Genomic DNA, 24,543 nt, shown 5'->3' with positions numbered 1-24,543 from the left:
GGGGTAGTGGGGATGATGGGGGAGTAGTCCTGTACCGTGTAACTTCATATACTGCAGTCGCCTGAAGACAGGAAGTTTCTGGCGGCCCACACGCCCTAGGGTGACGGTGCAGCTACGGGAAGTGTTGTGAGAGCGCGACCACACTGACAGCCACCTATGACAGGAAGACGTGGTCACAGGCGGAAATGTCACTACAGTAGCTTCACGGGACGATATTCAGGAGGCGCAGAACGGACGATGGCGCAGCAATTACCATGACAACCAGACCCTTCCACCATCCTTGATGGGACCCAATGGAATGGCCATGGACCTGACCGGAAAAGCAGAAGCTGTGGATGAAGGGGACGCCTGGTAGGACGGAATCGTGGCTTACTATGGAGTAGTTTCATGTCTGGTTATAGCCCGGACGTCGTGTCCTGGTTCTGTGAGGAGGACGCGGGCTGTCTGCGCAGGTTATGGCGGCCATATTGCTGCAGTGCAGGGTTAGGTTTGTCAGTGATTCTCTTCCTTCCCCATACAGGGCTCCTGTGCAGAGGGAACGATCCTACACCACCGGCTCCCTGTCCGAGAGCTCCGGGGTAAGTGCATTGTGGCCCACGGGTAGTGTAATGACCACCCTGCCAGGGATCTAAGCCTCTCCTATGTGATACTCTGCTGAGCGGGGGGATCTAAGCCTCTCCTATGTGATACTCTGCTGAGCGGGGATCTAAGCCTCTCCTATGTGATACTCTGCTGAGCGGGGGATCTAAGCCTCTCCTATGTGATACTCTGCTGAGCACGAGGATCTAAGCCTCTCCTATGTGATACTCTGCTGAGCACGGGGATCTAAGCCTCTCCTATGTGATACTCTGCTGAGCGGGGGGATCTAAGCCTCTCCTATGTGATACTCTGCTGAGCACGGGATCTAAGCCTCTCCTATGTGATACTCTGCTGAGCGGGGGGAGCTAAGCCTCTCCTATGTGATACTCTGCTGAGCGGGGGATCTAAGCCTCTCCTATGTGATACTCTGCTGAGCGGGGGATCTAAGCCTCTCCTATGTGATACTCTGCTGAGCGGGGGATCTAAGCCTCTCCTATGTGATACTCTGCTGAGCACGAGGATCTAAGCCTCTCCTATGTGATACTCTGCTGAGCGGGGGCATCTAAGCCTCTCCTATGTGATACTCTGCTGAGCGGGGGGATCTAAGCCTCTCCTATGTGATACTCTGCTGAGCGGGGGGATCTAAGCCTCTCCTATGTGATACTCTGCTGAGCGGGGATCTAAGCCTCTCCTATGTGATACTCTGCTGAGCGGGAGGATCTAAGCCTCTCCTATGTGATACTCTGCTGAGCGGGGGCATCTAAGCCTCTCCTATGTGATACTCTGCTGAGCGGGGGGATCTAAGCCTCTCCTATGTGATACTCTGCTGAGCGGGGGGATCTAAGCCTCTCCTATGTGATACTCTGCTAAGCGGGGGGATCTAAGCCTCTCCTATGTGATACTCTGCTGAGCGGGGGGATCTAAGCCTCTCCTATGTGATACTCTGCTGAGCGGGGGATCTAAGCCTCTCCTATGTGATACTCTGCTGAGCGGGGGGATCTAAGCCTCTCCTATGTGATACTCTGCTGAGCGGGGAATCTAAGCCTCTCCTATGTGATACTCTAAGGAGCGGGGATCTAAGCTACTGCTATGTGATACTCTGCTGAGCACGAGGATCTAAGCCTCTCCTATGTGATACTCTACTGAGCGGGGATCTAAGCCACTCCTATGTGATACTCTGCTGAGCACGGGGATCTAAGCCTCTCCTATGTGATACTCTGCTGAGCACGAGGATCTAAGCCTCTCCTATGTGATACTCTGCTGAGCACGGGGATCTAAGTCTTTCCTATGTGATACTCTCTGCAGAGCTTTGTATCTAAGCCTTTCCTATGTGATACTCTGCTGAGCAGGGATCTAAGCCTCTCAGTGGTTGTTGGGTCAGTCTCCTCACCCCGGCCTTCTCTCTCAGCACTAAACTCCTTGTACTTCTGTGTCTTGCTCAGTGGTGGTCGGGCTCAGCCTCCTCACCTCGGCTGCGTCTCTGAGCACTGAACGCCTTGTACTTCTATGTCTTGCTCAGTGGTGGTCGGGCTCAGCCTCCTCACCTCGGCTGTGTCTCTGAGCACTGAACACCTTGTACTTCTGTGTCTTGCTCAGTGGTGGTCGGGCTCAGCCTCCTCACCTCGGCTGTGTCTCTGAGCACTGAACGCCTTGTACTTCTATGTCTTGCTCAGTGGTGGTCGGGCTCAGCCTCCTCACCTCGGCTGTGTCTCTGAGCACTGAACGCCTTGTACTTCTGTGTCTTGCTCAGTGGTGGTCAGGTTCAGCCTCCTCACCTCGGCCGTGTCTCTGAGCACTGATCACCTTGTACTTCTGTGTCTTGCTCAGTGGTGGTTGGACTCAGCCTCCTCACCTCGGCTGTGTCTCTGAGCACTGAACGCCTTGTACTTCTGTGTCTTGCTCAGTGGTTGTAGGGCTCAGCCTCCTCACCTCGGCTGTGTCTCTGAGCACTGATCACCTTGTACTTCTGTGTCTTGCTCAGTGGTGGTTGGACTCAGCCTCCTCACCTCGGCTGTGTCTCTGAGCACTGAACGCCTTGTACTTCTATGTCTTGCTCAGTGGTGGTCGGGCTCAGCCTCCTCACCTCGGCTGTGTCTCTGAGCACTGATCACCTTGTACTTCTGTGTCTTGCTCAGTGGTGGTCGGGCTCAGCCTCCTCACCTCGGCTGTGTCTCTGAGCACTGAACGCCTTGTACTTCTATGTCTTGCTCAGTGGTGGTCGGGCTCAGCCTCCTCACCTCGGCTGTGTCTCTGAGCACTGAACGCCTTGTACTTCTATGTCTTGCTCAGTGGTGGTCGGGCTCAGCCTCCTCACCTCGGCTGTGTCTCTGAGCACTGATCACCTTGTACTTCTATGTCTTGCTCAGTGGTGGTCGGGCTCAGCCTCCTCACCTCGGCTGTGTCTCTGAGCACTGATCACCTTGTACTTCTGTGTCTTGCTCAGTGGTTGTAGGGCTCAGCCTTCTCACCTCGGCTGTGTCTCTGAGGACTGATCACCTTGTACTTCTGTGTCTTGCTCAGTGGTGGTCGGGCTCGGCCTCCTCACCTCGGCTGTGTCTCTGAGCACTGATCACCTTGTACTTCTGTGTCTTGCTCAGTGGTGGTTGGACTCAGCCTCCTCACCTCGGCTGTGTCTCTGAGCACTGAACGCCTTGTACTTCTATGTCTTGCTCAGTGGTGGTCGGGCTCAGCCTCCTCACCTCGGCTGTGTCTCTGAGCACTGATCACCTTGTACTTCTGTGTCTTGCTCAGTGGTGGTCGGGCTCAGCCTCCTCACCTCGGCTGTGTCTCTGAGCACTGAACGCCTTGTACTTCTATGTCTTGCTCAGTGGTGGTCGGGCTCAGCCTCCTCACCTCGGCTGTGTCTCTGAGCACTGAACGCCTTGTACTTCTATGTCTTGCTCAGTGGTGGTCGGGCTCAGCCTCCTCACCTCGGCTGTGTCTCTGAGCACTGATCACCTTGTACTTCTATGTCTTGCTCAGTGGTGGTCGGGCTCAGCCTCCTCACCTCGGCTGTGTCTCTGAGCACTGATCACCTTGTACTTCTGTGTCTTGCTCAGTGGTTGTAGGGCTCATTCTTCTCACCTCGGCTGTGTCTCTGAGGACTGATCACCTTGTACTTCTATGTCTTGCTCAGTGGTGGTCGGGCTCAGCCTCCTCACCTCGGCTGTGTCTCTGAGCACTGATCACCTTGTACTTCTGTGTCTTGCTCAGTGGTGGTCGGGCTCGGCCTCCTCACCTCGGCTGTGTCTCTGAGCACTGAACGCCTCGCATTTCCGGCCTCCGGGAGGCTGCAGCTCTGTAATATGACAGCTCTGGAGGATAATGGCTTCCTGGTCTTCCTATTAGCAACAAAGCAATAGATGGATCTGTGATCGCTTTGTATCTAATGTATCTAAGCCTTTCTTATGTGATACTCTGCAGAGCTTTGTATCTAATCCTTTCCTATATGATATTCTGCAGAGCTTAGTATCTAAGCCTTTCCTATGTGATACTCTGCAGAGCTTTGTATCTAAGCCTTTCCTATGTGATACTCTGCAGAGCTTTGTATCTAAGCCTTTCCTATATGATACTCTGCAGAGCTTTGTATCTAATCCTTTCCTATGTGATACTCTGCAGAGCTTTGCATCTAATCCTTTCCTATGTGATACTCTGCAGAGCTTTGTATCTAATCCTTTCCTATGTGATACTCTGCAGAGCTTTGTATCTAAACCTTTCCTATATGATACTCTGCAGAGCTTTGTATCTAATCCTTTCCTATGTGATACTCTGCAGAGCTTTGCATCTAATCCTTTCCTATGTGATACTCTGCAGAGCTTTGTATCTAATCCTTTCCTATGTGATACTCTGCAGAGCTTTGTATCTAAACCTTTCCTATATGATACTTTTCAGAGCTTAGTATCTAAGCCTTTCCTATGTGATACTCTGCAGAGCTTTGTATCTAAGCCTTTCCTATGTGATACTCTCTGCAGAGCTTTGTATCTAAGCCTTTCCTATATGATACTCTGCAGAGCTTTGTATCTAAGCCTTTCCTATGTGATACTCCCTGTAGAGCTTTGTATCTAAGCCTTTCCTATATGATACTCTGCAGAGCTTTGTATCTAAGCCTTTCCTATGTGATACTCTCTGCAGAGCTTAGTATCTAAGCCTTTCCTATGTGATACTCTCTGCAGAGATTTGTATCTAAGCCTTTCCTATGTGATACTCTCTGCAGAGTTTTGTATCTAAGCCTTTCTTTTGTGATACTCTCTGCAGAGCTTTGTATCTAATCCTTTCCTATATGATACTCTGCAGAGCTTTGTATCTAAGCCTTTCCTATGTGATACTCTGCAGAGCTTAGTATCTAAGCCACTCCTATGTGATACTCTGCAGAGCTTTGTATCTAAGCCTTTCCTATGTGATACTCTCTGCAGAGATTTGTATCTAAGCCTTTCCTATGTGATACTCTCTGCAGAGCTATGTATCTCAGCCTTTCCTGTGTGATACTCTCTGCAGAGCTGTGTATCTAATCCTTTCCTATATGATACTCTGCAGAGCTTTGTATCTAAGCCTTTCTTATGTGATACTCTCTGCAGAGCTTAGTATCTAAGTCTTTCCTATGTGATACTCTCTGCAGAGTTTTGTATCTAAGCCTTTCCTATGTGATACTCTGCAGAGCTTTGTATCTAAACCTTTCCTATATGATACTCTGTAGAGCTTTGTATCTAATCCTTTCCTATGTGATACTCTGCAGAGCTTTGTATCTAATCCTTTCCTATGTGATACTCTGCAGAGCTTTGTATCTAAGCCTTTCCTATGTGATACTCTCTGCAGAGCTTTGTATCTAAGCCTTTCCTATGTGATACTCTGCAGAGCTTTGTATCTAATCCTTTCCTATGTGATACTCTCTGCAGAGCTTTGTATCTAAGCCTTTCCTATGTGATACTCTGCAGAGCTTTGTATCTAATCCTTTCCTATATGATACTCTGCAGAGCTTTGTATCTAAGCCTTTCCTATGTGATTCTCTGCAGAGATTTGTATCTAAGCCTCTCCTATGTGATACTAAGCCTCTCAGTGGTTGTTGGGTTCAGTCTCCTCACCCTGGCCTTCTCTCTCAGCACTAAACTCCTTGTGCTTCTGTGTCTTGCTCAGTGGTGGTCGGGCTCAGCCTCCTTACCTTGGCTGTGTCTCTGAGCACTGATCACCTTGTCCTTCTGTGTCTTGCTCAGTGGTGGTCGGGCTCAGCCTCCTCACCTCGGCTGTGTCTCTGAGCACTGATCACCTTGTACTTCTGTGTATTGCTCAGTGGTGGTCGGGCTCAGCCTCCTCACCTCGGCTGTGTCTCTGAGCACTGATCACCTTGTACTTCTGTGTCTTGCTCAGTGGTGGTCGGGCTCAGCCTCCTCACCTCGGCTGTGTCTCTGAGCACTGAACGCCTTGTACTTACTTCTGTGTCTTGCTCAGTGGTGGTCGGGCTCAGCCTCCTCACCTCGGCTGTGTCTCTGAGCACTGAACACCTTGTACTTCTGTGTCTTGCTCAGTGGTGGTCGGGCTCAGCCTCCTCACCTCGGCTGTGTCTCTGAGCACTGATCACCTTGTACTTCTGTGTCTTGCTCAGTGGTGGTCGGGCTCAGCCTCCTTACCTTGGCCATATCTTTGAGCACTGATCACCTTGTCCTTCTGTGTCTTGCTCAGTGGTGGTAGGGCTCAGCCTCCTCACCTCGGCTGCGTCTCTGAGCACTGATCACCTTGTACTTCTATGTCTTGCTCAGTGGTGGTCAGGCTCAGCCTCCTCACCTCGGCTGTGTCTCTGAGCACTGAACACCTTGTACTTCTGTGTCTTGCTCAGTGGTGGTCGGGCTCAGCCTCCTCACCTCGGCTGTGTCTCTGAGCACTGATCACCTTGTACTTCTGTGTCTTGCTCAGTGGTGGTCGGGCTCAGCCTCCTCACCTCGGCTGTGTCTCTGAGCACTGAACGCCTTGTACTTACTTCTGTGTCTTGCTCAGTGGTGGTCGGGCTCAGCCTCCTCACCTCGGCTGTGTCTCTGAGCACTGAACACCTTGTACTTCTGTGTCTTGCTCAGTGGTGGTCGGGCTCAGCCTCCTCACCTCGGCTGTGTCTCTGAGCACTGATCACCTTGTACTTCTGTGTCTTGCTCAGTGGTGGTCGGGCTCAGCCTCCTTACCTTGGCCATATCTGTGAGCACTGATCACCTTGTCCTTCTGTGTCTTGCTCAGTGGTGGTAGGGCTCAGCCTCCTCACCTCGGCTGCGTCTCTGAGCACTGATCACCTTGTACTTCTATGTCTTGCTCAGTGGTGGTCAGGCTCAGCCTCCTCACCTCGGCTGTGTCTCTGAGCACTGAACACCTTGTACTTCTGTGTCTTGCTCAGTGGTGGTCGGGCTCAGCCTCCTCACCTCGGCTGTGTCTCTGAGCACTGAACGCCTTGTACTTACTTCTGTGTCTTGCTCAGTGGTGGTCGGGCTCAGCCTCCTCACCTCGGCTGTGTCTCTGAGCACTGAACGCCTTGTACTTACTTCTGTGTCTTGCTCAGTGGTGGTCGGGCTCAGCCTCCTCACCTCGGCTGTGTCTCTGAGCACTGAACACCTTGTACTTCTGTGTCTTGCTCAGTGGTGGTCGGGCTCAGCCTCCTCACCTCGGCTGTGTCTCTGAGCACTGAACGCCTTGTACTTACTTCTGTGTCTTGCTCAGTGGTGGTCGGGCTCAGCCTCCTCACCTCGGCTGTGTCTCTGAGCACTGATCACCTTGTACTTCTGTGTCTTGCTCAGTGGTGGTCGGGCTCGGCCTCCTCACCTCGGCTGTGTCTCTGAGCACTGAACGCCTTGTACTTACTTCTGTGTCTTGCTCAGTGGTTGTAGGGCTCAGCCTTCTCACCTCGGCTGTGTCTCTGAGCACTGATCACCTTGTACTTCTGTGTCTTGCTCAGTGGTGGTCGGGCTCAGCCTCCTCACCTCGGCTGTGTCTCTGAGCACTGAACGCCTCGCATTTCCGGCCTCCGGGAGGCTGCAGCTCTGTAATATGACAGCTCTGGAGGATAATGGCTTCCTGGTCTTCCTATTAGCAACAAAGCAATAGATGGATCTGTGATCGCTTTGTATCTAATGTATCTAAGCCTTTCCTATGTGATACTCTCTGCAGAGCTTTGTATCTAAGCCTTTCCTTTGTGATACTCTCTGCAGAGCTTTGTATCTAAGCCTTTCCTATGTGATACTCTGCAGAGCTTTGTATCTAATCCTTTCCTATGTGATACTCTCTGCAGAGCTTTGTATCTAAGCTTTCCTATGAGATACTCTCTGCAGAGCTTAGTTTCTAAACCTTTCCTATGTGATACTCTGCAGAGCTTTGTATCTAAGCCTTTCCTATGTGATACTCTCTGTAGAGCTTTGTATCTAAGCCTTTCCTATGTGATACTCTCTGCAGAGCTTTGTATCTAAGCCTCTCCTATGTGATACTCTGCTGAGCAGGGGTACTAAGCCTCTCAGTGGTTGTTGGGTTCAGTCTCCTTACCCTGGCCATGTCTCTGAGCACTGAACACCTTGTACTTCTATGTCTTGCTCAGTGGTGGTCGGGCTCAGCCTCCTCACCTCGGCCGTGTCTCTGAGCACTGAACACCTTGTACTTCTGTGTCTTGCTCAGTGGTGGTCGGGCTCAGCCTCCTCACCTCGGCTGTGTCTCTGAGCACTGATCACCTTGTACTTCTGTGTCTTGCTCAGTGGTGGTCAGGCTCAGCCTCCTCACCTCGGCCATGTCTCTGAGCACTGATCACCTTGTACTTCTATGTCTTGCTCAGTGGTGGTCGGGCTCAGCCTCCTCACCTCGGCTGTGTCTCTGAGCACTGATCACCTTGTACTTCTGTGTCTTGCTCAGTGGTGGTCAGGCTCAGCTTCCTCACCTCGGCTGTGTCTCTGAGCACTGAACACCTTGTACTTCTGTGTCTTGCTCAGTGGTGGTCGGCCTCAGCCTCCTCACCTCGGCCATGTCTCTGAGCACTGATCACCTTGTACTTCTATGTCTTGCTCAGTGTTGGTCAGGCTCAGCCACCTCACTTCGGCCATGTCTCTGAGGACTGATCACCTTGTACTTCTGTGTCTTGCTCAGTGGTGGTCGGGCTCAGCCTCCTCACCTCGGCCATGTCTCTGAGCACTGATCACCTTGTACTTCTATGTCTTGCTCAGTGTTGGTCAGGCTCAGCCACCTCACTTCGGCCATGTCTCTGAGGACTGATCACCTTGTACTTCTGTGTCTTGCTCAGTGGTGGTCGGGCTCAGCCTCCTCACCTCGGCTGCGTCTCTGAGCACTGATCAACTTTTACTTCTGTGTCTTGCTCAGTGGTGGTCGGGCTCAGCCTCCTCACCTCGGCTGTGTCTCTGAGCACTGAACGCCTTGTACTTCTGTGCCTTGCTCAGTGGTGGTTGGACTCAGCCTCCTCACCTCGGCTGTGTCTCTGAGCACTGAACGCCTTGTACTTCTGTGTCTTGCTCAGTGGTGGTCAGGCTCAGCTTCCTCACCTCGGCTGTGTCTCTGAGCACTGAACACCTTGTACTTCTGTGTCTTGCTCAGTGGTGGTCGGGCTCAGCCTCCTCACCTCGGCTGTGTCTCTGAGCACTGAACACCTTGTACTTCTGTGTCTTGCTCAGTGGTGGTCGGGCTCAGCCTCCTCACCTCGGCCGTGTCTCTGAGCACTGAACGCCTTGTACTTACTTCTGTGTCTTGCTCAGTGGTGGTCGGGCTCAGCCTCCTCACCTCGGCTGTGTCTCTGAGCACTGATCACCTTGTACTTCTATGTCTTGCTCAGTGGTGGTCGGGCTCAGCCTCCTCACCTCGGCTGTGTCTCTGAGCACTGAACGCCTCGCATTTCCGGCCTCCGGGAGGCTGCAGCTCTGTAATATGACAGCTCTGGAGGATAATGGCTTCCTGGTCTTCCTATTAGCAACAAAGCAATAGATGGATCTGTGATCGCTTTGTATCTAATGTATCTAAGCCTTTCCTATGTGATACTCTGCAGAGCTTTGTATCTAATCCTTTCCTATGTGATACTCTGCAGAGCTTTGCATCTAATCCTTTCCTATGTGATACTCTGCAGAGCTTTGTATCTAAGCCTTTCCTATATGATACTCTGCAGAGCTTTGTATCTAAGCCTTTCCTATGTGATACTCTCTGCAGAGCTTTGTATCTAATCCTTTCCTATGTGATACTCTCTGCAGAGCTTTGTATCTAAGCCTTTCCTATGTGATACTCTGCAGAGCTTTGTATCTAATCCTTTCCTATGTGATACTCTCTGCAGAGCTTTGTATCTAAGCCTTTCCTATGTGATACTCTGCAGAGCTTTGTATCTAAGCCTTTCCTATGTGATACTCTCTGCAGAGCTTAGTTTCTAAACCTTTCCTATGTGATACTCTGCAGAGCTTTGTATCTAAGCCTTTCCTATGTGATACTCTCTGCAGAGCTTTGTATCTAAGCCTTTCCTATGTGATACTCCCTGTAGAGCTTTGTATCTAAGCCTTTCCTATGTGATACTCTGCAGAGCTTTGTATCTAATCTTTTCCTATGTGATACCTTCTGCAGAGCTTTGTATCTAATCCTTTCCTTTATGATACTCTGCAGAGCTTTGTATGTAAGCCTTTCCTATGTGATACTCTGCAGAGCTTTGTATCTAAGCCTTTCCTATGTGATACTCCCTGTAGAGCTTTGTATCTAAGCCTTTCCTATGTGATACTCTGCAGAGCTTTGTATCTAAGCCTTTCCTATGTCATACTCTGCAGAGCTTTGTATCTAAGCCTTTCCTATGTGATACTCTCTGCAGAGCTTTGTATCTAGGCCTTTCCTATGTGATACTCTCTGCAGAGCTTTGTATCTAAGCCTTTCCTATGTGATACTCTGCAGAGCTTTGTATCTAAGCCTTTCCTATGTGATACTCTGCAGAGCTTTGTATCTAAGCCTTTCCTATGTGATACTCTGCAGAGCTTTGTGTCTAAGCCTTTCCTATATGATATTCTGCAGAGCTTTGTATCTAAGCCTTTCCTATGTGATACTCTGCAGAGCTTTGTATCTAAGCCTTTCCTATGTCATACTCTGCAGAGCTTTGTATCTAAGCCTTTCCTGTGTGATGCTCTCTGCAGAGCTTTGTATCTAAGCCTTTCCTGTGTGATACTCTCTGCAGAGCTTTGTATCTAAGCCTTTCCTATGTGATACTCTCTGCAGAGCTTTGTATCTAAGCCTTTCCTATGTGATACTCTGCAGAGCTTTGTATCTGAGCCTTTCTTATGTGATACTCTCTGCAGAGCTTTGTATCTAGGCCTTTCCTATATGATACTCTGCAGAGCTTAGTATCTAAGCCTTTCCTATGTGATACTCTCTGCAGAGATTTGTATCTAAGCCTTTCCTATGTGATACTCTCTGCAGAGCTTTGTATCTAATCCTTTCCTATGTGGTGATACTCTGCAGAGCTTTGTATCTAAGCCTTTCCTATGTGATACTCTCTGCAGAGATTTGTATCTAAGCCTTTCCTATGTGATACTCTCTGCAGAGCTTTGTATCTAATCCTTTCCTATGTGGTGATACTCTGCAGAGCTTTGTATCTAAGCCTTTCCTATGTGATACTCTCTGCAGAGATTTGTATCTAAGCCTTTTCTATGTGATACTCCGCAGAGCTTTGTATCTAAGCCTTTCCTGTGTGATACTCTCTGCAGAGCTTTGTATCTAAGCCTTTCCTATGTGATACTCTCTGCAGAGCTTTGTATCTAAGCCTTTCTTATGTGATACTCTCTGCAGAGCTTTGTATCTAGGCCTTTCCTGTGTGATACTCTGCAGAGCTTTGTATCTAAGCCTTTCCTATGTGATACTCTCTGCAGGGCTTAGTATCTAAGCCTTTCCTATGTGATACTCTCTGCAGAGATTTGTATCTAAGCCTTTCCTATGTGATACTCTCTGCAGAGTTTTGTATCTAATCCTTTCCTATGTGATACTCTGCAGAGCTTTGTATCTAAGCCTTTTCTATGTGATACTCCGCAGAGCTTTGTATCTAAGCCTTTCCTATGTGATACTCTCTGCAGAGCTTTGTATCTAAGCCTTTCCTATGTGATACTCTGCAGAGCTTTGTATCTAAGCCTTTCCCATGTGATACTCTGCAGAGCTTTGTATCTAAGCCTTTCCTATATGATACTCTCTGCAGAGCTTTGTATCTAAGTCTTTCCTATGTGATACTCTCTGCGGAGCTTTGTATCTAAGCCTTTCCTATGTGATACTCTCTGCAGAGCTTTGTATCTAAGCCTTTCCTATGCGATACTCTGCAGAGCTTTATATCTAAGCCTTTCCTATATGATACTCTCTGCAGAGCTTTGTATCTAATCCTTTCCTATGTGGTGATACTCTGCAGAGCTTTGTATCTAAGCCTTTCCTATGTGATACTCTCTGCAGAGATTTGTATCTAAGCCTTTCCTATGTGATACTCTCTGCAGAGCTTTGTATCTAATCCTTTCCTATGTGGTGATACTCTGCAGAGCTTTGTATCTAAGCCTTTCCTATGTGATACTCTCTGCAGAGATTTGTATCTAAGCCTTTTCTATGTGATACTCCGCAGAGCTTTGTATCTAAGCCTTTCCTGTGTGATACTCTCTGCAGAGCTTTGTATCTAAGCCTTTCCTATGTGATACTCTCTGCAGAGCTTTGTATCTAAGCCTTTCTTATGTGATACTCTCTGCAGAGCTTTGTATCTAGGCCTTTCCTGTGTGATACTCTGCAGAGCTTTGTATCTAAGCCTTTCCTATGTGATACTCTCTGCAGGGCTTAGTATCTAAGCCTTTCCTATGTGATACTCTCTGCAGAGATTTGTATCTAAGCCTTTCCTATGTGATACTCTCTGCAGAGTTTTGTATCTAATCCTTTCCTATGTGATACTCTGCAGAGCTTTGTATCTAAGCCTTTTCTATGTGATACTCCGCAGAGCTTTGTATCTAAGCCTTTCCTATGTGATACTCTCTGCAGAGCTTTGTATCTAAGCCTTTCCTATGTGATACTCTGCAGAGCTTTGTATCTAAGCCTTTCCCATGTGATACTCTGCAGAGCTTTGTATCTAAGCCTTTCCTATATGATACTCTCTGCAGAGCTTTGTATCTAAGTCTTTCCTATGTGATACTCTCTGCGGAGCTTTGTATCTAAGCCTTTCCTATGTGATACTCTCTGCAGAGCTTTGTATCTAAGCCTTTCCTATGCGATACTCTGCAGAGCTTTATATCTAAGCCTTTCCTATATGATACTCTCTGCAGAGCTTTGTATCTAAGTCTTTCCTATGTGATACTCTCTGCGGAGCTTTGTATCTAAGTCTTTCCTATGTGATTCTCTGCAGAGCTTTGTATCTAAGCCTTTCCTATGTAATACTCTGCAAAGCTTTGTATCTAATCCTTTCCTATATGATACTCTGCAGAGCTTTGTATCTAAGCCTTTCCTATGTAATACTCTCTGCAGAGCTTTGTATCTAAGCCTTTCCTATGTGATACTCTGCAGAGCTTTGTATCTAAGCCTTTCCTATGTGATACTCTCTGCAGAGCTTTGTATCTAAGCCTTTCCTATATGATACTCTGCAGAGCTTTGTATCTAAGCCTTTCCTATGTGATACTCTGCAGAGCTTTGTATCTAAGCCTTTCCTATGTGATACTCTCTGCAGAGCTTTGTATCTAAGCCTTTCCTATATGATACTCTGCAGAGCTTTGTATCTAAGCCTTTCCTATGTGATACTCTGCAGAGCTTTGTATCTAAGCCTTTCCTATGTGATACTCTGCAGAGCTTTGTATCTAAGCCTTTCCTATGTGATACTCTCTGCAGAGCTTTGTATCTAAGCCTTTCCTATGTGATACTCTGCAGAGATTTGTATCTAAGCCTTTCCTGTGTGATACTCTTTGCAGAGCTTTGTATCTATGCCTTTCCTATGTGATACTCTGCAGAGCTTTGTATCTAAGCCTTTCCTATGTGATACTCTCTGCAGAGCTTTGTATCTAGGCCTTTCCTATATGATACTCTGCAGAGCTTTGTATCTAAGCCTTTCCTATGTGATACTCTCTGCAGAGATTTGTATCTAAGCCTTTCCTTTGTGATACTCTCTGCAGAGCTTTGTATCTAATCCTTTCCTATGTGATACTCTGCAGAGCTTTGTATCTAAGCCTTTCCTATGTGATACACTCTCAGAGCTTTGTATCTAATCCTTTCCTATATGATACTCTGCAGAGCTTTGTATCTAAGCCTTTTCTATGTGATACTCCGCAGAGCTTTGTATCTAAGCCTTTCCTATGTGATACTCTCTGCAGAGCTTTGTATCTAATCCTTTCCTATGTGATACTCTGCAGAGCTTTGTATCTAAGCCTTTCCTATGTGATACTCTGCAGAGCTTTGTATCTAATCCTTTCCTATATGATACTCTGCAGAGCTTTGTATCTAAGCCTTTCCTATGTGATACTCTGCACAGCTTTGTATCTAAGCTTTTCCTATGTGATACTCTCTGCAGAGCTTTGTATCTAAGCCTTTCCTGTGTGATACTCTGCAGAGCTTTGTATCTAAGCCTTTCCTATGTGATACTCTGCAGAGCTTAGTATCTAAGCATTTCCTATGTGATACTCTGCAGAGCTTTGTATCTAAGCCTTTCCTATGTGATACTCTCTGCAGAGCTTTGTATCCAAGCCTTTCCTATGTGATACTCTCTGCAGAGTTTTGTATCTAAGCCTTTCCTATGTGATACTTTGCAGAGCTTTGTATCTAATCCTTTCCTATGTGATACTCCCTGCAGAGCTTTGTATCTAAGCCTTTCCTATGTGATACTCTCTGCAGAGCTTTGTATCTAAGCCTTTCCTATGTGATACTCTCTGCAGAGCTTTGTATCTAAGCCTTTCCTATGTGATACTCTCTGCAGAGCTTTGTATCTAAGCCTTTCCTATGTCATACTCTGCAGAGCTTTGTATCTAAGCCTTTCCTATGTGATACTCCCTGTAGAGCTTTGTATCTAAGCCTTTCCTATGTGATACTCTGCAGAGCTTTGCATCTAATCCTTTCCTATATGATACTCTGCAGAGCTTTGTATCTAAGACTTTCCTATGTGATACTCTGCAGAGCTTTGTATCTAATCCTTTCCTATGTGATACCTTCTGCAGAGCTTTGTATCTAATCCTTTCCTATATGATACTCTGCAGAGCTTTGTATCTAATCCTTTCCTATGTGATACTCTGCAGAGATTTGTATCTAAGCCTTTCCTATGTGATACTCTGCAGAGCTTTGTATCTAAGCCTTTCCTATGTGATACTCCCTGTAGAGCTTTGTATCTAATCCTTTCCTATGTGATACTCTGCAGAGCTTTGTATCTAAGCCTTTCCTATGTGATACTCCCTGTAGAGCTTTGTATCTAATCCTTTCCTATGTGATACTCTGCAGAGCTTTGTATCTAAGCCTTTCCTATGTGATACTCTGCAGAGCTTTGTATCTAAGCCTTTCCTATGTGATACTCCCTGTAGAGCTTTGTATCTAAGCCTTTCCTGTGTGATACTCTCTGCTGAGCTTTGTATCTAAGCCTTTCCTATGTGATACTCTGCAGAGCTTTGTATCTAATCCTTTCCTATGTGATACCTTCTGCAGAGCTTAGTATCTAATCCTTTCCTATGTGATACTCTGCAGAGCTTTGTATCTAATCCTTTCCTATGTGATACTCTGCAGAGCTTTGTATCTAAGCCTTTCCTGTGTGATACTCTCTGCTGAGCTTTGTATCTAAGCCTTTCCTATGTGATACTCTGCAGAGCTTTGTATCTAATCCTTTCCTATGTGATACCTTCTGCAGAACTTTGTATCTAATCCTTTCCTATGTGATACTCTGCAGAGCTTAGTATCTAATCCTTTCCTGTGTGATACTCTCTGCAGAGCTTTGTATCTAAGCCTTTCCTATGTGATACGCTGCAGAGCTTTGTATCTAATCCTTTCCTATGTGATACTCTGCAGAGCTTTGTATCTAAGCCTTTCCTATGTGATACTCTGCAGAGCTTTGTATCTAAGCCTTTCCTATGTGATACTCTCTGCAGAGCTTTGTATCTAAGCCTTTCCTATGTGATACTCTGCAGAGCTTTGTATCTAAGCCTTTCCTATGTGATTCTCTGCAGAGCTTTGTATCTAAGCCTTTCCTATGTGATACTCTGCAGAGCTTTGTATCTAGGCCTTTCCTATATGATACTCTGCAGAGCTTTGTATCTAAGCCTTTCCTATGTGATACTCTCTGCAGAGCTTTGTATCTAAGCCTTTCCTATGTGATTCTCTGCAGAGCTTTGTATCTAAGCTTTTCCTATGTGATACTCTGCAGAGCTTTGTATCTAAGCCTTTCCTATGTGATACTCTGCAGAGCTTTGTATCTAATCTTTTCCTATGTGATACTCTGCAGAGCTTTGTATCTAAGCCTTTCCTATGTGATACTCTGCAGAGCTTTGTATCTAATCCTTTCCTATGTGATACTCTGCTGAGCTTTGTATCTAATCCTTTCCTGTGTGATACTCTCTGTTGAGCTTTGTATCTAAGCCTTTCCTATGTGATACTCTGCAGAGCTTTGTATCTAATCCTTTCCTATGTGATACTCTGCTGAGCTTTGTATCTAATCCTTTCCTGTGTGATACTCTCTGTTGAGCTTTGTATCTAAGCCTTTCCTGTGTGATACTCTCTGCAGAGTTTTTTATCTAATCCTTTCCTATGCGATACTCTCTGCAGAGCTTTGTATCTAAGCCTTTCCTATGTGATACTCTCTGCAGAGCTTTGTATCTAAGCCTTTCCTATGTCATACTCTGCAGAGCTTTGTATCTAAGCCTTTCCTATGTGATACTCCCTGTAGAGCTTTGTATCTAAGCCTTTCCTATGTGATACTCTGCAGAGCTTTGCATCTAATCCTTTCCTATATGATACTCTGCAGAGCTTTGTATCTAAGACTTTCCTATGTGATACTCTGCAGAGCTTTGTATCTAATCCTTTCCTATGTGATACCTTCTGCAGAGCTTTGTATCTAATCCTTTCCTATATGATACTCTGCAGAGCTTTGTATCTAATCCTTTCCTATGTGATACTCTGCAGAGCTTTGTATCTAAGCCTTTCCTATGTGATACTCTCTGCAGAGCTTTGTATCTAAGCCTTTCCTATGTGATACTCTGCAGAGCTTTGTATCTAAGCCTTTCCTATGTGATACTCCCTGTAGAGCTTTGTATCTAATCCTTTCCTATGTGATACTCTGCAGAGCTTTGTATCTAAGCCTTTCCTATGTGATACTCTGCAGAGCTTTGTATCTAAGCCTTTCCTATGTGATACTCCCTGTAGAGCTTTGTATCTTAGCCTTTCCTGTGTGATACTCTCTGCTGAGCTTTGTATCTAAGCCTTTCCTATGTGATACTCTGCAGAGCTTTGTATCTAATCCTTTCCTATGTGATACCTTCTGCAGAGCTTAGTATCTAATCCTTTCCTATGTGATACTCTGCAGAGCTTTGTATCTAAGCCTTTCCTATGTGATACTCCCTGTAGAGCTTTGTATCTAAGCCTTTCCTGTGTGATACTCTCTGCTGAGCTTTGTATCTAAGCCTTTCCTATGTGATACTCTGCAGAGCTTTGTATCTAATCCTTTCCTATGTGATACCTTCTGCAGAGCTTAGTATCTAATCCTTTCCTATGTGATACTCTGCAGAGCTTTGTATCTAATCCTTTCCTATGTGATACTCTGCAGAGCTTTGTATCTAAGCCTTTCCTGTGTGATACTCTCTGCTGAGCTTTGTATCTAAGCCTTTCCTATGTGATACTCTGCAGAGCTTTGTATCTAATCCTTTCCTATGTGATACCTTCTGCAGAGCTTTGTATCTAATCCTTTCCTATGTGATACTCTGCAGAGCTTAGTATCTAATCCTTTCCTGTGTGATACTCTCTGCAGAGCTTTGTATCTAAGCCTTTCCTATGTGATACGCTGCAGAGCTTTGTATCTAATCCTTTCCTATGTGATACTCTGCAGAGCTTTGTATCTAAGCCTTTCCTATGTGATACTCTGCAGAGCTTTGTATCTAAGCCTTTCCTATGTGATACTCTCTGCAGAGCTTTGTATCTAATCCTTTCCTATGTGATACTCTGCAGAGCTTAGTATCTAATCCTTTCCTGTGTGATACTCTCTGCAGAGCTTTGTATCTAAGCCTTTCCTATGTGATACGCTGCAGAGCTTTGTATCTAATCCTTTCCTATGTGATACTCTGCAGAGCTTTGTATCTAAGCCTTTCCTATGTGATTCTCTGCAGAGCTTTGTATCTAAGCTTTTCCTATGTGATACTCTGCAGAGCTTTGTATCTAAGCCTTTCCTATGTGATACTCTGCAGAGCTTTGTATCTAATCTTTTCCTATGTGATACTCTGCAGAGCTTTGTATCTAATCCTTTCCTATGTGATACTCTGCTGAGCTTTGTATCTAATCCTTTCCTGTGTGATACTCTCTGTTGAGCTTTGTATCTAAGCCTTTCCTGTGTGATACTCTCTGCAGAGTTTTTTATCTAATCCTTTCCTATGTGATACTCTCTGCAGAGCTTTGTATCTAAGCCTCTCCTATGTGATACTCTGCAGAGCTTTGTATCTAAGCCTTTCCTATGTGATACTCTCTGCAGAGCTTTGTATCTAAGCCTTTCCTATGTAATACTCTGCAGAGCTTTGTATCTAATCCTTTCCTATGATACTCTGCAGAGCTTTGTATCTAAGCCTTTCCTATGCGATACTCTCTGCAGAGCTTTGTATCTAAGCCTTTCCTATGTGATACTCTCTGCAGAGCTTTGTATCTAAGCCTTTCCTATGTGATACTCTGCACAGCTTTGTATCTAAGCTTTTCCTATGTGATACTCTCTGCAGAGCTTTGTATCTAAGCCTTTCCTGTGTGATACTCTGCAGAGCTTTGTATCTAAGCCTTTCCTATATGATACTTTGCAGAGCTTAGTATCTAAGCATTTCCTATGTGATACTCTGCAGAGCTTTGTATCTAAGCCTTTCTTATGTGATACTCTCTGCAGAGCTTTGTATCTAAGCCTTTCCTATATGATACTCTCTGCAGAGCTTTGTATCTAAGCCTTTCCTATGCGATACTCTCTGCAGAGCTTTGTATCTAAGCCTTTCCTATGTGATACTCTCTGCAGAGTTTTGTATCTAAGCCTTTCCTATGTGATACTCTCTGCAGAGCTTTGTATCTAATCCTTTCCTATGTGATACTCCCTGCAGAGCTTTGTATCTAAGCCTTTCCTATGTGATACTCTCTGCAGAGCTTTGTATCTAAGCCTTTCCTATGTGATACTCTCTGCAGAGCTTTGTATCTAAGCCTTTCCTATGTAATACTCTGCAGAGCTTTGTATCTAATCCTTTCCTATGTGATACTCCCTGCAGAGCTTTGTATCTAAGCCTTTCCTATGTGATACTCTCTGCAGAGCTTTGTATCTAAGCCTTTCCTATGTGATACTCTCTGCAGAGCTTTGTATCTAAGCCTTTCCTATGCGATACTCTCTGCAGAGCTTTGTATCTAAGCCTTTCCTATGTGATACTCTCTGCAGAGCTTTGTATCTAAGCCTTTCCTATGTGATACTTTGCAGAGCTTTGTATCTAAGCCTTTCCTATGTGATACTCTGCACAGCTTTGTATCTAAGCTTTTCCTATGTGATACTCTCTGCAGAGCTTTGTATCTAAGCCTTTCCTGTGTGATACTCTGCAGAGCTTTGTATCTAAGCCTTTCCTATGTGATACTCTGCAGAGCTTAGTATCTAAGCATTTCCTATGTGATACTCTGCAGAGCTTTGTATCTAAGCCTTTCCTATGTGATACTCTCTGCAGAGCTTTGTATCCAAGCCTTTCCTATGTGATACTCTCTGCAGAGCTTTGTATCTAAGCCTTTCCTATGTGATACTCTCTGCAGAGCTTTGTATCTAAGCCTTTCCTATGTGATACTCTCTGCAGAGCTTTGTATCTAAGCCTTTCCTATGTCATACTCTGCAGAGCTTTGTATCTAAGCCTTTCCTATGTGATACTCCCTGTAGAGCTTTGTATCTAAGCCTTTCCTATGTGATACTCTGCAGAGCTTTGCATCTAATCCTTTCCTATGTGATACTCTGCAGAGCTTTGTATCTAATCCTTTCCTATGTGATACCTTCTGCAGAGCTTTGTATCTAATCCTTTCCTATATGATACTCTGCAGAGCTTTGTATCTAATCCTTTCCTATGTGATACTCTGCAGAGCTTTGTATCTAAGCCTTTCCTATGTGATACTCTGCAGAGCTTTGTATCTAAGCCTTTCCTATGTGATACTCCCTGTAGAGCTTTGTATCTAATCCTTTCCTATGTGATACTCTGCAGAGCTTTGTATCTAAGCCTTTCCTATGTGATACTCTCTGCAGAGCTTTGTATCTAAGCCTTTCCTATGTGATTCTCTGCAGAGCTTTGTATCTAAGCTTTTCCTATGTGATACTCTGCAGAGCTTTGTATCTAAGCCTTTCCTATGTGATACTCTGCAGAGCTTTGTATCTAATCTTTTCCTATGTGATACTCTGCAGAGCTTTGTATCTAAGCCTTTCCTATGTGATACTCTGCAGAGCTTTGTATCTAATCCTTTCCTATGTGATACTCTGCTGAGCTTTGTATCTAATCCTTTCCTGTGTGATACTCTCTGTTGAGCTTTGTATCTAAGCCTTTCCTATGTGATACTCTGCAGAGCTTTGTATCTAATCCTTTCCTATGTGATACTCTGCTGAGCTTTGTATCTAATCCTTTCCTGTGTGATACTCTCTGTTGAGCTTTGTATCTAAGCCTTTCCTGTGTGATACTCTCTGCAGAGTTTTTTATCTAATCCTTTCCTATGCGATACTCTCTGCAGAGCTTTGTATCTAAGCCTTTCCTATGTGATACTCTCTGCAGAGCTTTGTATCTAAGCCTTTCCTATGTCATACTCTGCAGAGCTTTGTATCTAAGCCTTTCCTATGTGATACTCCCTGTAGAGCTTTGTATCTAAGCCTTTCCTATGTGATACTCTGCAGAGCTTTGCATCTAATCCTTTCCTATATGATACTCTGCAGAGCTTTGTATCTAAGACTTTCCTATGTGATACTCTGCAGAGCTTTGTATCTAATCCTTTCCTATGTGATACCTTCTGCAGAGCTTTGTATCTAATCCTTTCCTATATGATACTCTGCAGAGCTTTGTATCTAATCCTTTCCTATGTGATACTCTGCAGAGCTTTGTATCTAAGCCTTTCCTATGTGATACTCTCTGCAGAGCTTTGTATCTAAGCCTTTCCTATGTGATACTCTGCAGAGCTTTGTATCTAAGCCTTTCCTATGTGATACTCCCTGTAGAGCTTTGTATCTAATCCTTTCCTATGTGATACTCTGCAGAGCTTTGTATCTAAGCCTTTCCTATGTGATACTCCCTGTAGAGCTTTGTATCTAATCCTTTCATATGTGATACTCTGCAGAGCTTTGTATCTAAGCCTTTCCTATGTGATACTCTGCAGAGCTTTGTATCTAAGCCTTTCCTATGTGATACTCCCTGTAGAGCTTTGTATCTAAGCCTTTCCTGTGTGATACTCTCTGCTGAGCTTTGTATCTAAGCCTTTCCTATGTGATACTCTGCAGAGCTTTGTATCTAATCCTTTCCTATGTGATACCTTCTGCAGAGCTTTGTATCTAATCCTTTCCTATGTGATACTCTGCAGAGCTTTGTATCTAAGCCTTTCCTGTGTGATACTCTCTGCTGAGCTTTGTATCTAAGCCTTTCCTATGTGATACTCTGCAGAGCTTTGTATCTAATCCTTTCCTATGTGATACCTTCTGCAGAGCTTTGTATCTAATCCTTTCCTATGTGATACTCTGCAGAGCTTAGTATCTAATCCTTTCCTGTGTGATACTCTCTGCAGAGCTTTGTATCTAAGCCTTTCCTATGTGATACGCTGCAGAGCTTTGTATCTAATCCTTTCCTATGTGATACTCTGCAGAGCTTTGTATCTAAGCCTTTCCTATGTGATACTCTGCAGAGCTTTGTATCTAAGCCTTTCCTATGTGATACTCTCTGCAGAGCGTTGTATCTAAGCCTTTCCTATGTGATACTCTCTGCAGAGCTTTGTATCTAAGCCTTTCCTATGTGATACTCTCTGCAGAGCTTTGTATCTAAGCCTTTCCTATGTGATACTCTGCAGAGCTTTGTATCTAAGCCTTTCCTATGTGATACTCTGCAGAGCTTTGTATCTAAGCCTTTCCTATGTGATTCTCTGCAGAGCTTTGTATATAAGCCTTTCCTATGTGATACTCTGCAGAGCTTTGTATCTAGGCCTTTCCTATATGATACTCTGCAGAGCTTTGTATCTAAGCCTTTCCTATGTGATACTCTCTGCAGAGCTTTGTATCTAAGCCTTTCCTATGTGATACTCTGCAGAGCTTTGTATCTAAGCCTTTCCTATGTGATTCTCTGCAGAGCTTTGTATCTAAGCTTTTCCTATGTGATACTCTGCAGAGCTTTGTATCTAAGCCTTTCCTATGTGATACTCTGCAGAGCTTTGTATCTAAGCCTTTCCTATGTGATACTCTGCAGAGCTTTGTATCTAAGCCTTTCCTATGTGATACTCTGCAGAGCTTTGTATCTAATCCTTTCCTATGTGATACTCTGCTGAGATTTGTATCTAATCCTTTCCTGTGTGATACTCTCTGTTGAGCTTTGTATCTAAGCCTTTCCTGTGTGATACTCTCTGCAGAGTTTTTTATCTAATCCTTTCCTATGTGATACTCTCTGCAGAGCTTTGTATCTAAGCCTCTCCTATGTGATACTCTGCAGAGCTTTGTATCTAAGCCTTTCCTATGTGATACTCTCTGCAGAGCTTTGTATCTAAGCCTTTCCTATGTAATACTCTGCAGAGCTTTGTATCTAATCCTTTCCTATGATACTCTGCAGAGCTTTGTATCTAAGCCTTTCCTATGTGATACTCTCTGCAGAGCTTTGTATCTAAGCCTTTCCTATGTGATACTCTCTGCAGAGCTTTGTATCTAAGCCTTTCCTATGCGATACTCTCTGCAGAGCTTTGTATCTAAGCCTCTCCTATGTGATACTCTCTGCAGAGCTTTGTATCTAAGCCTTTCCTATGTGATACTCTGCACAGCTTTGTATCTAAGCTTTTCCTATGTGATACTCTCTGCAGAGCTTTGTATCTAAGCCTTTCCTGTGTGATACTCTGCAGAGCTTTGTATCTAAGCCTTTCCTATATGATACTTTGCAGAGCTTAGTATCTAAGCATTTCCTATGTGATACTCTGCAGAGCTTTGTATCTAAGCCTTTCTTATGTGATACTCTCTGCAGAGCTTTGTATCTAAGCCTTTCCTATATGATACTCTCTGCAGAGCTTTGTATCTAAGCCTTTCCTATGCGATACTCTCTGCAGAGCTTTGTATCTAAGCCTTTCCTATGTGATACTCCCTGTAGAGCTTTGTATCTAAGCCTTTCCTGTGTGATACTCTCTGCTGAGCTTTGTATCTAAGCCTTTCCTATGTGATACTCTGCAGAGCTTTGTATCTAATCCTTTCCTATGTGATACTCCCTGCAGAGCTTTGTATCTAAGCCTTTCCTATGTGATACTCTCTGCAGAGCTTTGTATCTAAGCCTTTCCTATGTGATACTCTCTGCAGAGCTTTGTATCTAAGCCTTTCCTATGTAATACTCTGCAGAGCTTTGTATCTAATCCTTTCCTATATGATACTCTGCAGAGCTTTGTATCTAAGCCTTTCCTATGTGATACTCTCTGCAGAGCTTTGTATCTAAGCCTTTCCTATGTGATACTCTCTGCAGAGCTTTGTATCTAAGCCTTTCCTATGTGATACTCTGCAGAGCTTTGTATCTAAGCCTTTCCTATGTGATACTCTGCAGAGCTTTGTATCTAAGCCTTTCCTATGCGATACTCTCTGCAGAGCTTTGTATCTAAGCCTTTCCTATGTGATACTCTCTGCAGAGCTTTGTATCTAAGCCTTTCCTATGTGATACTTTGCAGAGCTTTGTATCTAAGCCTTTCCTATGTGATACTCTGCACAGCTTTGTATCTAAGCTTTTCCTATGTGATACTCTCTGCAGAGCTTTGTATCTAAGCCTTTCCTGTGTGATACTCTGCAGAGCTTTGTATCTAAGCCTTTCCTATGTGATACTCTGCAGAGCTTAGTATCTAAGCATTTCCTATGTGATACTCTGCAGAGCTTTGTATCTAAGCCTTTCCTATGTGATACTCTCTGCAGAGCTTTGTATCCAAGCCTTTCCTATGTGATACTCTCTGCAGAGTTTTGTATCTAAGCCTTTCCTATGTGATACTTTGCAGAGCTTTGTATCTAATCCTTTCCTATGTGATACTCCCTGCAGAGCTTTGTATCTAAGCCTTTCCTATGTGATACTCTCTGCAGAGCTTTGTATCTAAGCCTTTCCTATGTGATACTCTCTGCAGAGCTTTGTATCTAAGCCTTTCCTATGTGATACTCTCTGCAGAGCTTTGTATCTAAGCCTTTCCTATGTCATACTCTGCAGAGCTTTGTATCTAAGCCTTTCCTATGTGATACTCCCTGTAGAGCTTTGTATCTAAGCCTTTCCTATGTGATACTCTGCAGAGCTTTGCATCTAATCCTTTCCTATATGATACTCTGCAGAGCTTTGTATCTAATCCTTTCCTATGTGATACCTTCTGCAGAGCTTTGTATCTAAGCCTTTCCTATGTGATACTCTGCAGAGCTTTGTATCTAATCCTTTCCTATGTGATACTCTGCAGAGCTTTGTATCTAAGCCTTTCCTATGTGATACTCTGCAGAGCTTTGTATCTAAGCCTTTCCTATGTGATACTCCCTGTAGAGCTTTGTATCTAATCCTTTCCTATGTGATACTCTGCAGAGCTTTGTATCTAAGCCTTTCCTATGTGATACTCCCTGTAGAGCTTTGTATCTAATCC

General features: G+C 44.9%; 1 protein-coding gene across 1 annotated transcript in view; it reads left to right on the top strand.

The window, feature by feature from the left end:
• Nucleotides 1-160: 160 nt before the first annotated feature.
• LOC142259776 (uncharacterized) overlaps nucleotides 161-24,543 on the top strand; it is a 38,133-nt gene continuing 13,750 nt past the window's right edge. Inside the window, exons 1-2 of the mRNA XM_075331884.1 lie at nucleotides 161-351; nucleotides 521-578. Of these exons, the coding sequence (XP_075187999.1) occupies nucleotides 284-351; nucleotides 521-578 (126 nt within the window). The 5' untranslated portion in view covers nucleotides 161-283. The remainder of the gene's footprint in view (nucleotides 352-520; nucleotides 579-24,543) is intronic.

This window comes from Anomaloglossus baeobatrachus (assembly GCF_048569485.1).
Source record: "Anomaloglossus baeobatrachus isolate aAnoBae1 chromosome 9 unlocalized genomic scaffold, aAnoBae1.hap1 SUPER_9_unloc_4, whole genome shotgun sequence".
Taxonomy (NCBI): domain Eukaryota; kingdom Metazoa; phylum Chordata; class Amphibia; order Anura; family Aromobatidae; genus Anomaloglossus; species Anomaloglossus baeobatrachus.
Note: the sequence above shows the minus strand (reverse complement) of the source record. Positions and strands in the feature narration are given on the sequence as shown.